Source organism: Erythrolamprus reginae, chromosome 1, assembly GCF_031021105.1.
Source record: "Erythrolamprus reginae isolate rEryReg1 chromosome 1, rEryReg1.hap1, whole genome shotgun sequence".
NCBI lineage: Eukaryota > Metazoa > Chordata > Lepidosauria > Squamata > Dipsadidae > Erythrolamprus > Erythrolamprus reginae.
In genome coordinates this window covers 220,930,046-220,943,988 of record NC_091950.1, presented here as the reverse complement: position 1 = coordinate 220,943,988, position 13,943 = coordinate 220,930,046, and the positions used below count along the sequence as shown (strand labels likewise).

The 13,943-nt window shown below is 43.1% G+C and overlaps 1 protein-coding gene across 1 annotated transcript in view; it reads right to left on the bottom strand.

Moving 5' to 3' along the window:
• The window catches only part of TRAF3IP1 (TRAF3 interacting protein 1), a 94,628-nt gene extending 81,108 nt beyond the window's left edge, over positions 1-13,520 (bottom strand). The window contains exons 1-3 of the mRNA XM_070758442.1: positions 13,380-13,520; positions 12,724-12,818; positions 11,754-11,837 (exon numbers count right to left, since the gene is read on the bottom strand). Of these exons, the coding sequence (XP_070614543.1) occupies positions 11,754-11,837; positions 12,724-12,818; positions 13,380-13,520 (320 nt within the window). The remainder of the gene's footprint in view (positions 1-11,753; positions 11,838-12,723; positions 12,819-13,379) is intronic.
• Between the last annotated feature and the right edge of the window lie 423 nt (positions 13,521-13,943).

Below are 13,943 nucleotides of genomic sequence, written 5' to 3'. Positions count from 1 at the left end.
TCTACACACCCGGAATGCAACATCACAGAGGTAAAGGGGGTAGGAACAGACTTGAATTAACTAAGCCAGAGACAATGTACCATTGTACTTCCACCCCACCAGTAGGTTCCCTAAGTGAATTGCGAGATAGATGCATGCTCTATTACATCAAAAGGATTCCTTTGTGGGGGATTTTCAAAATCTGCTCAGGCCCCCTTTTCCTGCTCCTCTGACAGCAAAACGACAGACTTTCCTAAATTGCATAATGAGAGGGCTCCTCATTATGCTACACTGAATAGTGGAGAAATAGAGGAGTAAAGCAAGGATTCCAATTTAAACAGGCAGGCAAGCCTGTGCAGAATTTTTATGAAAACTGTTTGGTTCATATTTTCAAATGTGCTTTTGATCCAAAGTTGAGAGAGGCGTGTGAACTGCAGGTGGGAGGCAGGTGGGCCATTCAAGACTGGTATGCCACCACATGCAACAAAGGATCTTTTAAGAGGCCACCTTTTCTCTTGTCAGCTGGGCTCCCTTTGCTCAGGTGTAATGAGGGGAACAAATTGCTACAGATGGGACCAGACTGACCATAAGGGGACAGACTGCTTGACACCCCTCTCTCCCCCAAAACCCGAGCCATGCCCGATAGCAGAAAGAGGATCTGAAGAAGCCCCTCTGCAGTCTCTGGGCCTTTCAACCTACAGAGTTGTGCCCTTGTGAGGATTTTGCTAAAGGTGAAAACCCTATTCCTTCAGGAACCCGGCACAATTGGAATGAGGAGCCCGGTAGAGAGGACGACCCAATGGTGAGTGATCCCATCCATCCGTTCCATCATTAAAGCAAGGATTAAAGTAATGACCACGGGGGAGGAGGAAGAAATACGGGCTCTGATAGATACAGGGTGCTCGAGATGCCTTATTAACAAAACCATAGTGGAGAAGTTAAAAATCCACACCAGGCCTTTAGCGAAACCCATCCGGTTCCAGCAGGTGGACGGCTCTCTAGTTGGTAGAGTTCCCGCTGCACTCCTGACTGAGTTAGTGGAGCTGCGGATAGGCTGGCACCGTGAACTCTTGAGATTCATAGTTGCCCCCAAGATGTCGTAACCAGTTATATTGGATCTGGCCTGGATGGACAAATGGATTCCCACCTTTTGTTGGGAGGGCGGGCATCGTAAACCTTTCATCCCCTTGGGCTCTAACCCTTTTCTAGAGACTGACAGGAGAAAATCTCCTCCCCGGGAGGAGCCAGATGGGTCCTTAGCAGCGGTTGCAATGAAGGAACACTTCCAGATCTCCTGAAGGTGCCCTTGGAATAGAGACTTGGGAAAAGTTTTCAGTGAGGAAGATTGCAATGAACTGCCCCCTCACAGACCTACGGACTGTGCGATAGAATTTGAACCAGGGCTAACTCTCCCAAAACCTAGGATGTACGCAATGTCATCGAAAGAATTGGGAGAGCTGAGAAACTTCATAGACATCAATTTAAAGAGGGGATTCATCCAGCCCGCAAATTCCAGGACAGCAGCCCCCATTCTCTTTAAGGAGAAAAAGGGCGGAGGTTTTCGCTTAGTCATGGACTTCCGGAACCTTAATGCCGTGTGTGTGCAAAACACTTATCCCCTCCCCTCATGAAGGACTTATTAAATCATCTAGCCAAGGGAAAATACTTTACCAAGTTGGACTTGAGGGAGGCTTATTGCTGCATCAGAATAAAGGAAGGGGATGTGTGGAAAACCGCTTTCAACTGCCCATTAGGGAGTTTCCAATTTTGAGTGATGCCATTTGGTCTGAAAGGGGCCCCTGCAGTGTTCATGCAGTACATAAATGAAGTTCTACACACCCACCTCTACAACAGGGTTCTCGTGCACTTAGATGACATCCTTATCTACAGCCAGAACCTCCCTGACCACATCAAGTTGGTGAGGCAAATCTTGAAGAAGCTTTTGTCTGCTAAGTTCTATGTGAAACTTTCCAAGGGCGAATTTCACCAGACGTCAGTAGACTATTTGGGATACCATATATCTAGCGAAGGCATAGAGATGGACCCAACCAAGGTGAAGGCAGTGCTTGATTGGCAAGCTCCCCGCACATGCAAACAACTACAGAGTCTCTTAGGATTTGCAAATTTCTACTGGCAATTCATTCCAGCTTTCGCAGAAGTTGCCTTGCCCTTAACCAAGTTACTAAAGACTGGGTCAGCCCCTTCTAAGCCCAGACCCTCTCAGCCAATCAGGTGGACGATGGAATGCCAAAATGCTTTCGAAAGGCTCAAAAGACTTTCTGCAAAGGAGCCCATCCTGCAACATTCTGACTCCGAGTGGAAGTTTGTGATCCAGTCCAATGCCAGCGATGTGGCAATAGCTGCGGTGCTATTACAAGACAATGGAAGGGGACAGTTGCTGCCTTGTGCATACCTTTCCAAGAAGCTGACCCCACCAAGAGGAGGTGGGCTATTTGGGAGAAAGAAGCATTTGCTGTACGTGTAGCGCTGGGGACATGGAGGCATTTTCTGGAAGGCGAAGCCATTCCTTTCAAAGTGTGGACTGACCATAAGAACCTGGAAGCATTAAAGACCCCATGGAGGCTTTCTCCTAAGCATGTACGTTGGGCCCAATATTTCAGACGGTTCAATTTTACAGTGAAACATATCCCAGCTGGGAAGAACTTCATTGCTGATGCTCTATCACGAAAACCACAGTACAATAGCAAGAGAGGGGAAGAAGTGCATCCGATCATCCCATGTCTTTCCCCGTATCCTGAAAGTAAGGAGAAAGCTGCACCTGTTGTCACTCGAGACCAGACCAGAAAACAGGTTCCACCTGGGAAGGGGGATTGGGAGAAAATATTGAAGTCAATTTTGGCCACTGACCCATGGTTCAACGATCATAAGGAAATCCTAACACTGAGGGAAAGATTGGCTTGGAAAGGAACCAAGCTGTATGTGCCTGCCAGCCTGCGACTAGATATTCCCCAATGGAGTCATGACCAGTGTTCCCTCTAATTTTTTTTGGGGGGGGGGGTGCGGAAAAGTATAGTGTCTGAGCGGCAGTCCCTTCGGGACTGGGTGGCACAGAAATAATAAATGAATAAACCAACCAACAAATAAATAAATAAAAAACCCACCCTGTTTTGCCTCAGAGAATTTCCAAAATAAAATACTGTGTGTCTATAACAGTGAGCTCATAATAGGGCAACTCTATCAATATCAAAATGCCACTTAAATAGTTGAGCTAGTTTCAAACTAGATTTTGATTTCCTTACTCCCATTCTTTTTCTTTCTCTTTTCCTTCCTCTCTTTTTTCTATCTGTTTCTCTCTCTTCATCTCTTCCTCTCTCTCTCCTTCCCTCTCACTCTTTCCCTCTTGGCTTCTGGAAAACTCTGAGTTGATGATGATTTTTAAGTGAGCGATTGCTCACTGCTCAGCTTAGAGGGAACTATGGATCATGACTCCCGACTAGGGGGCCACTTCGGGTTCTTGAAAACATTGCATCTGGCTCGGAGACAGTTCTGGTGGCCCAGAATGAGAGTAGAAGTCGAAGATTATGTGAGAAGTTGCACCACCTATGTCACCAGAAAGCATCGGCCAGGAAAACCCCCTGGATTGCTGCAGCAAGTAGCCAACCCTACTAGGCCCTGGGAAGAAATAGCGATGGATTTCATAGTGGAGCTCCCCGAGAGCAAGGGTAACACTGTTATTTGGACTGTCATCGATTTGTTCTCCAAACAAGCCCATTTCATTGCTTGTTTGGGGCTACCCACAGCCAGACATTTGGCTAAGCTGTTCCTAAAACACATTTATTTATTATTTATTTATTAAATTTGTATGCCGCCCCTCTCCGTAGATCATATCAGATCGGGGGGTCCAATTCACAGCCACATTCTGGAGAGAATTCGTCCGCACCATTGGTTCCACCCAAGGACTCAGTTCTGCGTTCCACCCTTCCACAAATGGAGCAGCAGAAAGAGCTAACGCCCTAGTGGAACAATACCTTAGATGTTATGTGAGTTACCAGCAGAACAATTGGGCTGAAGTGCTGCCTTTCACAGAAGTAGCATACAACAATTCTGTACACAGTAACATGGGACTAACTCCTTTTCAGGTTACCAGTGGTCGAGATTTTGTTCCCATGCCAGAACTACTTACAGAACCTCCCTCGTCCATCACATTGGTGGAGTGGATGGAGAAGCTGAAGAGAGCATGGGAGGACACGGAAAAGGTGCTGACAGAGGGAGCGCAAGCCTATAAGAAATAAGCAGATAAGCACCGATCTCCCCAACCACCTTTTCGAGTGGGAGATAAAGTTTTTCCGTCTACCAAATACATTCGGTTAAGGCTGCCTAGCAAAAAGCTAAGTCCAAAATTCCTGGGCCCTTTTCCAATAGTGAGAGTAATCAACCTGGTCACAGTGCAGCTTGCATTACCTAGAATCCTAAGAAGGATCCACCTTTTATTTCACTGCAGCCTGCTTAAGCCGGTGATCAGATCCAACGTTAGGCCACATGCACAACCACCCCCTTCCCCTGTATTAATTCAAGGGGAACCCTATTACGAAGTGAAAAGAATTTTGGATTCCCGCATTTTCCGGAGAACCTTGCAGTACCAAATTCATTGGAAGGGGTACCCTCTGTTGGAGGCTACCTGGGTAAAGAGTCGGGACGTTAATGCTGATAGGTTAGTCAAGCAGTTCCATGAAAATTATCCAAACAAGCTAATGGGTCTTGAAGGAGGGAGGTAAGATGGTTTGGAACGGTGCACAGAAAAGTGGAAGGACACTTCAATTCCCAATATAGACAAATGGATGCAGAAGCTACTGGAATTGTCTGAAATGGCAAAATTGACTATTTTGATTAAAGAAAAGTATATAAATGCTTTTGTTTCCACATGGACCCTGCTTCTGAACTTTGTGCTTGAAGTGGAAAATAACGAAACTTTGATTTTGAGTTTTACCAATTAAATGCTCAGTTTATATTATTATGAAAAAAAAGTGGTTTCATGTTACTGCTTTATTCTACTGCAACAGAGGAAATAAAAGTCAACACTTCTTTTTCTTTCTCCCAACCTTCTCTCCCCCCACGTTTTCCCCAATGCTTTCCTATTTCCTTTTGTATCTTATTTTATCTTATAAGTCAATAAAATATTTGCTGATAGTTTTTGTATGCACAATTAAAAGAAAGTTTACTATAGATAATATGGTAACTGGAATTTGAAACTGAATTTATATACATGACAACTTATATTACAATTTAGCGTGCATCATAAAATGGACTAATAATTTTGGTTATAATATACAGATGACTCAATAGAAACATAGAAGCATAGAAGATTGACAGCATAAAAAGATCTCATGGTCCATCTAGTCTGCCCTTATATTATTTTTTGTATTTTATCTTAGGATGGATATATGTTTATCCCAGGCATGTTTAAATTGTTACTGTGGATTTACCAACCTCATCTGCTGGAAGTTTGTTCCAAGGATCTACTACTCTTTCAGTAAAATAATATTTTCTCATGTTGCTTTTGATCTTTCCCCCAACTGACTTCAGATTGTGTCCCCTTGCTCTTGTGTTCACTTTCCTATTAAAAACACTTCCCTCCTGAACCTTTCACATATTTAAATGTTTCGATCATGTCCCCCCTTTTCCTTCTGTCCTCCAGTCCAGACTATACAGATTGAGTTATTAAGTCTTTCCTGATACGTTTTATGCTTAAGACCTTCCACCATTCTTGTAGCCCGTCTTTGGACCCATTCAATTTTGTCAATATCTTTTTGTAGGTGAGGTCTCCAGAACTGAACACAGTATTCCAAATGTGGTCTTACCAGCACTCTATATAGCGGGATCATAATCTCCCTCTTCCTGCTTGTTATACCTCTAGCTATGCAGGCAAACATCCTACTTGCTTTCCCTACCACCTGACCGCACTGTTCGCCCATTTTGAGACTGTCAGAAACAACTACAGTGGAACCCCGACATAAGAGCTGCTCTACTTAAGAGCAACTCGAGATAAGAGCTGGGAGGGGAGAGATATTTTTGTTCTACTTACAAGCCCAAATTCGAGATACAAGCGCCAAGGAGCTGTCTCCTGAAGCCAAACGCTAACTTCCGCGTTCGGCTTCAGGAGACAGCTGCGAAGCGGCGCGCGTGTTTTAAAAGGTTGCAGCCGGCCTGGGGGGGTCGGGGGGGTGCTTGCAGCTTTCTTTCTTGCTCTTTTTCTTTCTCTCTTTTACCTTCCCTTCCTCTATTTCTTCTTTTCTTTCTCCTTCCCACCTTCTTCCCTCCCTCCCTCCCTTCACTCATTCCTCTCTTACTCTCCCCTTTCATAAGTTTCCTTGCTTCCTTCCTCTGTTCCTGTCCCTTCCCCCTTTCTTTCTTTCTTTCTTTCTTTCTTGCTTGCTTGCTTTCTTTCTTGCTCTTTTTCTTTCTCTCTTTTACCTTCCCTTCCTCTATTTCTTCTTTTCTTTCTCCTTCCCACCTTCTTCCCTCCCTCCCTCCCTTCACTCATTCCTCTCTTACTCTCCCCTTTCATAAGTTTCCTTGCTTCCTTCCTCTGTTGCTGTCCCTTCCCTCTTTCCTTCCTTCCTTCCCACCCTCCGTCCATTCATTCACCCATTCCTCTCTTGATCGCTTAAAGCCGGTCCCTGGTGCAAAAAGGGTTGGGGACCTCTGTCCTACAGGATTGGGTGGCAGAGAAGTTGAACATATGTAAATTTAAAAGTTTAAGAAAGTTTACAAGTTAAGTGAAAGAAACTTCATTATTCATTTATATGTACATGTACATTTCTTCATTAAAAACATGTCTTTCTGCATAATTTAGACTAACTTTGTGAGTTTTTTGAGGGCTGGAACCAATTAAAATTATTTACATTAATTCCTATGGGGAAAAGTCGTTCGAGATAAGAGCTGCTCGACTTAAGAGCCCAGGTCCGGAACGAATTAAACTCGTATCTCGAGGTACCACTGTACACCTAAATCCTTCTCTTCTGAAGTTTTTGCTAACACAGAACTGCCAATATAATACAGTGGTACCTCTACTTAAGAACACTTCTACTTAAGAACGTTTCTAGATAAAAATCAGATGTTCAAGATTTTTTTGCCTCTACTTAAGAACCCGAGCCCAGAAAAAATTCCCAGGAAATTTGAGAGGCCTGGCCAGTTTTCTGCCATTCCCCCTTTAATCCCGGCCATCGGGCTTTTCTGGGCTGCCAGAGGAGCCTTTCGGTGACCCTTAAAGAGGCTTTGGTAGTCCAGAGCGAACGAAACATTTTCCTTTCTCTGGGTTCTCAGAGAGTTTTGGATATTTTTGATTCCTCTCACCTCACCTTCTTCCTTCAGCAGGACTGTCCTCCTCCTCTTCTTCCTCCTCCTCCTCCCACCCAAATAATAACTTTTCTAATGGGTTTGCATGCATTATTTTACATTGATTCCTATGGGAAATATTGCTTCTACTTACAAACTTTTCTACTTAAAAACCTGGTCACGGAACAAATTAAGTTCTTAAATAGAGGTACCACTATACTCAGATTGAGGATTCCTTTTTCCCAAGTGCATTATTTTACATTTGGAAACATTAAACTGCAGTTTCCATTGCTTTAACTACTTATCTTGCAAAGCTAAATCATTTGCCATATTACAGACAAAATAGGAAAGAATATAGACTGAAATTCACATTGAATTATAATTTAGGAGAGAACTTTTATAAAATGATGTACCATTGGTACAATATAGGACACCAGAGAAATGATCCAACATGCTTTTGTTTTTTAAAAATAATTTTATTTATGTTTTTTTTCTTCAACATATTTACTAACAGTAAACAGTATATTGTCTGGGTCAATTTACTTTATACAGAATACTAGTAACAATAATAATACTGTTTAGATATACATAATAATCATCTTTAACTTCTAAAATTAGCACATACAATGTAATTGTAATGTATTATATTTTGTAACAGTATACATAGTAACGTTTTCCCACTTTCTACCTCTTTTTCTAACTCCTAATACAACAATACCCATATTAAAAAGTATTAGGTATCTATCCAGCATCTCTTACTTTTTACTACTTAAGCATACATAATAGTAGTCTTTAAACTTCTAACAATTTCATATACATAGTAGTAATGGTAACTTATATCATGTAACAGTATGCATTTCCCCAATTTCCAGTTTTTAGCTCTCCTTTTCCCAAGTTTATGCAGGGTTCAACCACGGTCACTTTCCGTTGCAAAAAAATTGTGTAGAAATTTAGTAACCCCAGAAAAGCTTGTAGTTCGGCTTTGTTTTTAGGGGTTGGGGCTTCTTTGAGTGCCTTAATTTTATTTTCTGTGGGGTGAATGCCGGATTCATCAATGCGGGACCACAGGAATTCTATGCTTGGCACCTCTATGATGCATTTGTCCCTTTTTATCTTGAGTCCTTTGTCCTGGAATCTTTTCAGGACTTCCTGCAGCCAATCCATTAATTGAGATTTAAATGTCTGAGATTAGGACATCGTCAAAATATGGCACAACCCCTCGAATGCCTTACAGCAGTGATGGCGAACCTATGGCACGCGGACCCATGGCACGCGGACCCATATCTGCTGGCACACAAGCAGTTGTCCAGTGCATGTGTGTGCTGGCCAGCTGATTTTTGGCTCACACAGAGGCTCTGGCAGGGCATTTTTGACTTCCAGAGAGCCTCCAGGGGGATGGGGGAGGGCATTTTTTCCTTCTCCCCATCTCCAGGGAAGCCTTTGGAGCCTGGGGAGGGTGAAACATGAGCCTACTGGGCCTACCAGAAGTTGGGAAACGGGCCATTTCCGGCCTCCAGAGGGCTTTCAGTGGGCGGAGGAAGCTGTTTTTGCCCTAGCTAGGCACTGAATTATGGGTGTGGGCACTCACACATGCATGATAGCATGTGCCCACGCTCTTTCAGCACCTGAGGAAAAAAAGGTTCACCAACACTGCTTTACAGTAATTGTTCCATCATGCCTTGGAACAATCTTGGGGCTACGCTGATGTCAAATTGAAGCCTGGTGCATTGGAATGCCCCCTTGTGCGTGATAATAATCTGAGCCTCGGTCGTTTTGTTGTCCACAGGCAGCTGCTGGTATGCTTGGGCTAGATCTAATTTGGCAAATATTTTTCCATGTCCCAGTGAGTGTAGCAAGTGCTGTATTACTGGCACAGGGTAGGCTTTTGATTGCAATGCTTTATTAATGGTTGCCTGGTAGTCAGTGCATATTCTTATTGAGCAATCCGGCTTCATGGGGATGACAATAGGAGTCGCCCACATGGCATGCTCTACTGGTCCCAGGCTCCCTCGAGAAACCAATTTATCAATTTTAGCATCCACTTTTGTAAGAAGAGGCAGAGGGACCTTGCGGGGCTTAAGCCTGAAACTTCTTTGTCAGGTTGCCCCTGAAGTTATCAGTAAGGTGATGGAGAATGGTGATCTGAATGCCTGGGGGTTTCAGCCATTTAACCTCCTTTAGTGTTTGCCTCAGGCGATCCACAACTATTAAGGCAAGGTTCCCTTGAAAATCTTTAAACTGCATGGGTATCTGATTCATCCCTAAGACTGGAATCCGATTCCCTGGGAAATCCCTCAGTCTTATTTCGCTGTTCTTGATCTGCTTCCTAGTGATGTCTGGCATTAGTTGCTGTAGTTTAGTCCAGCAGGGCATTATGCTGCAAATGGAACTGATATCCACTTCCATTCTACAGGGCTGGCCATTTATATTTAATTCTATAAAGAGTTTTTCATCCTCTTCTGAGGCGGAGTGGCTAACTATATAATAATTACTCCTTTCTGTTTAAGTGGCTGTTTTCTTCACCCGGTCTTCTTCTCAGCACCTCTGACCTGCTGTAATTTTGGTGCCAATCCCCTGCTGGGTCTTGGCTGGGCTGGAGCATTTTGGAGACTGTGAGTTGGGCTGCTCTGCATGTTTCTGCTGTCAAGCCACTGCAGAAGTTGGTGAATTGAACTGAATTTATTAGATTTGTATGCCGCCCCTCTCTGAAGACTTGGAATGATAAATTAATGGCTTGCCACACCATCTATAGAAGACCTGATGTTTGTAGGAACTTGGGAGGGGTGAATACCAGGAAGGAACAGACGCAATCACTGGGGCCGGAAGTAAGGAAAGGACAAGCCATGTTGGCACAATATGACTGGGCAACGTGACAAGTTTGTGGGTGGGGGACATGAGATATGAACTTTCATCTGAGTGGGAAACTCAGATTCAGGTTTCCCTGTGTAAGTGACAGAATGGCTCCAGAAATAAATTGGACCTTTGAGGAATACTTTGACTCAGAGTCTGATTTAGTTTGGATGTTACCTGGAACCGTGACATCTTTAACCTGAAACTCATAAATTCTCACCCAGCTACCCATAGCCAGGCACTTGTGGGGGTCGGGGACTGAGCCCACACATCTGATCAGGCACTGGGTGGTGTAAAACTCAGGAGAAAGAAAAAAAATGGAAGAAGAGGAGCAAGCTGCTGAGGAACTCCTGGACCTCCACCATCCATCCCAGGAATTAAAAGCTGCCAGAGAGAATGGAGATGACAGGAAACTATGCTATCAGACCACTCTGAAAGTAAAAGATTCCAGCCAATGTTGATGGATTGCTTAACCATGAGTTGGACAAGCCCTAAATCACAGCCAGAGTTCTTCTTCCCAAAGAGGCACCAGGGGCCCCTATCGAGCAGGGACAGCTGTTCTTTCCACATGAAAGCAAGTGGAATCCCGTGGGCCTTCACCACTGGGGTGGAGCCTACTTAGACAACCTAATATCACCCTCCAAAGCCAGCTGATCTTCCCGGTCTGTGAGCAACACCACTATGATAAGCCAGTTCTGGATGGGTTTTCTTTCCTGGAGTGGGGTGGGTGCAAAGCCAGTGGATCCCGGGATACCCCCTGCAACCAAGCATCACACTATGGATGCGGTAACCCTCCAGGTGGTGACAAAACCTCACCTAGAGAAGAAGTGGCAACCCATTGAGAGGAAGGGAAAAGTGATGAATACGACCCGACGGTGAGTGAAGCAGTTTGCTCATTCCTCATAAAGGCAAAGATTAAAGTGCCCGAAATGGGAAAGGAAGTGGAGGTACATTCCATAATAGATACGGGTTGCTCACGGTGCCTAATCAGCAAGTTGGTGGTAGAAAAGCCCAAGTGAGCCCCATCCAGTTTCAACAGCTGGACGGATTGCTAGTCAGGGGAGCCACAGCCATACTGCTCACCGAGCCCGTAGAGTTAAGGATGGCCTGACATCGAAGTGGTTTATTCCTTCTCCAAGCGCCCAGGGAAAGGAAAACGCTTTGTTCACTGCCAAAGCCTCCTTAAGTGGCTTCTCTGGAAGCCCAGAAAAGCCCAAGATGTCCGGGATTAAAAGCCCAAGATGGCAGGAAACTGGCTGGGCCTTTGTTCCTGGGAAATTTTTCCAGGCTCAGGTTCTTAAGTAGAAAAATGTTCTTAAGAAGAGGCAAAAAAATCCTGAAAACACGGTTCTTATCTAGAAAAGTTCTTAAGTAGAGGCGTTCTTAGGTAGAGGTACCACTAGAAATATAACAATTATGTAAGCATGAGTAATCTGTGTGAACAATGTAAAGTTAAAGACAAATAGTAAGTAATTGAACAGATATAAAAGATCGGTTCTGATCTGTGCAAAATTATTGTGCTATTTCTTCTTGAATTTTGAAAAATTGAATAAATAAAACTTAATAAAAGAATAGTTATGTATACAAGTAATATTAAGATTTTTTCATTGTTCATAATTTGACCCTACCTTTCTGGAATTAAAATCTCTGTACTTTGTTGTTGTTTTATTCGGGGTGGAGCTGGTCGTGCACTGCTGGGTCGTGGTAGCCTTCTGTTATGTAAGGAATGAATTGTTTTTATGGTAAGCAATTACATTTTACTGTTATTGCTATTATTTCTATATAATTACAAATAAATTACAAACATCCTCTGCATATATCTTTAATTTCAGATATAAATGCACATTTAAGAATTAAATATTACTGTATCTGAATTATATATCTTTCAATTGTAACATATCCAAACAAGTTTAGGTTCTGATTCAATACTTTAAATTACAATCTTAAATTCTAAAAGTAAATTCTAGCAATACAAATGTTTTCATTTGTTACTCTTGATCTAAAAACGCTGTACCTTTTTTGAAAAAATAATTTTCATTAAACGTTTTTTGTTTAAAATGATTTTTACAATCTGCTTATTTGATAGTCATCCCTATCCTTTTACATCCATTTGTCCCTCTTTTCAGTTTACAGTTAAATCCATTCTTACATAGTTTTCTCATTGTATTAAACAATAATATTTTCCTTCTTTATATATAAATTTTGTTTTTTGTTGTTAGCTGCCCCGAGTTTTCGGAGGGGCGGCATATAAATCCAATAAAACTTCAAACTTCATCAATTTTACAATAGTACTATTTGATACAAAGATATTTCATTTTTATGATTCCTTAGAGCATTTCTTACTTCTATACCTTCTTAAATTTCATCATTCGTAATCTATATATCTGTTATTTAACTATTTATACCAATTGTCCCATTATCAGGCTAAAGTGTTTGTTTTGAGTTGGAAATTTTGGCCTGCCAAAGTAGAATAGTGGCAATAGAATAGTACTGTGGGAATTGGGCAGAGGTAGTTTCATGGGAGGGAAAAATACTAGCCACAACAAATTCTTTCCAGAAATTCAAGATCATCTTTTGTTCTACACCAGCAGGAAGTACATGGGAGAATCGTAGACATTGAGAGAACCGGAGTGGTCCATGTGATGAACATGTGAGTGTGGGGACAAAGGATAAACCTTAACCTGGATGCAGAACTGTAAGAAAAATTAGTTTTGGGTTACCTATAGTTCATAACCAATATGACTCTGTTAATAAACTGGAACTTGGGGAAGGTCAAGATTTAATTGGAACACTGACCTTAAGCCAAAACTCCATTTTCATCTCATCCAGCTACCCCCAGATCATGCAGCAACCCTTTTCTGCAATAAGTCTGTTTGCTGCCAGCTGCTAATTAGAGTCCAAAACAGAAACCAAAACTCACAGATATTTTCTTTCATCATTCAGCTCTCATTCACTTTCACAGTCTGAGTTGGCAGGAAGCCCAGGGATAATGAGCCCAATTCCCCAGTTTGTAATTTATCATTGAAATAATAATATCCCAAGAGAGAAATCCGAGCAGATATCTGGAACATAACGAAAGTTGACTTCTGCACTGAAGCATCACGTGGCTCAACCTTAAATAGCTCAAACTTAAATAGCCAATTGTTCTAGAAATCTATTCACATAGAGACCTCCTCTTGCTTAGCCACTCATGCCCTCTGCGTACTCTAGCATCAAGAAGAGGCTCCTTCTCTTCTTGAGTCACTCATGTGCACCTCGGGAGATGCAGAAGGCCCTGGTTGGCTTTCAGCCTCTGACACCCCATCCTCTCTGGCCTCCTCGCTATCAGACTCGTTTGCCAGGTACACAGGCCTAGGGTACCAGGCCACAACTGTCTCTCGATCCTCAGGATCCATGACAAGCTGTGCGGGACATGGATGTGCCACAACAGGAGTCCATGAGTTGAATAACATTACTGAGTTTGTCCAGCTGATGAGAATGAGGTTGATCTACGAGCCAAGTAGATGCAGACGCAGATTGGGTTGCTGAAGCAAGTGAGATGGGCAGTTAAAGAGTCAGTGTGGGAATTCAGATGTGCTGGTGGGAAAATGAGAGATTGGTCAGAAAAGCTCCTAGTCCTCATGTTCAAAGATGCATTTTACCCAGGGGCAAAGGTGATGTATCTCTGACAGAAGAGCTCAGCCTGAGATGGGACGAGGGGGGCAGTGGAGAAGATGACCCAATGGTGAGTGAATGAGGATGAGGTAGACACGGGGGAAGAAGGGGAAGCAGATGCCCTGCTAGATACGGGTTGCTCGATGCCTGATCAGCAAAACAGC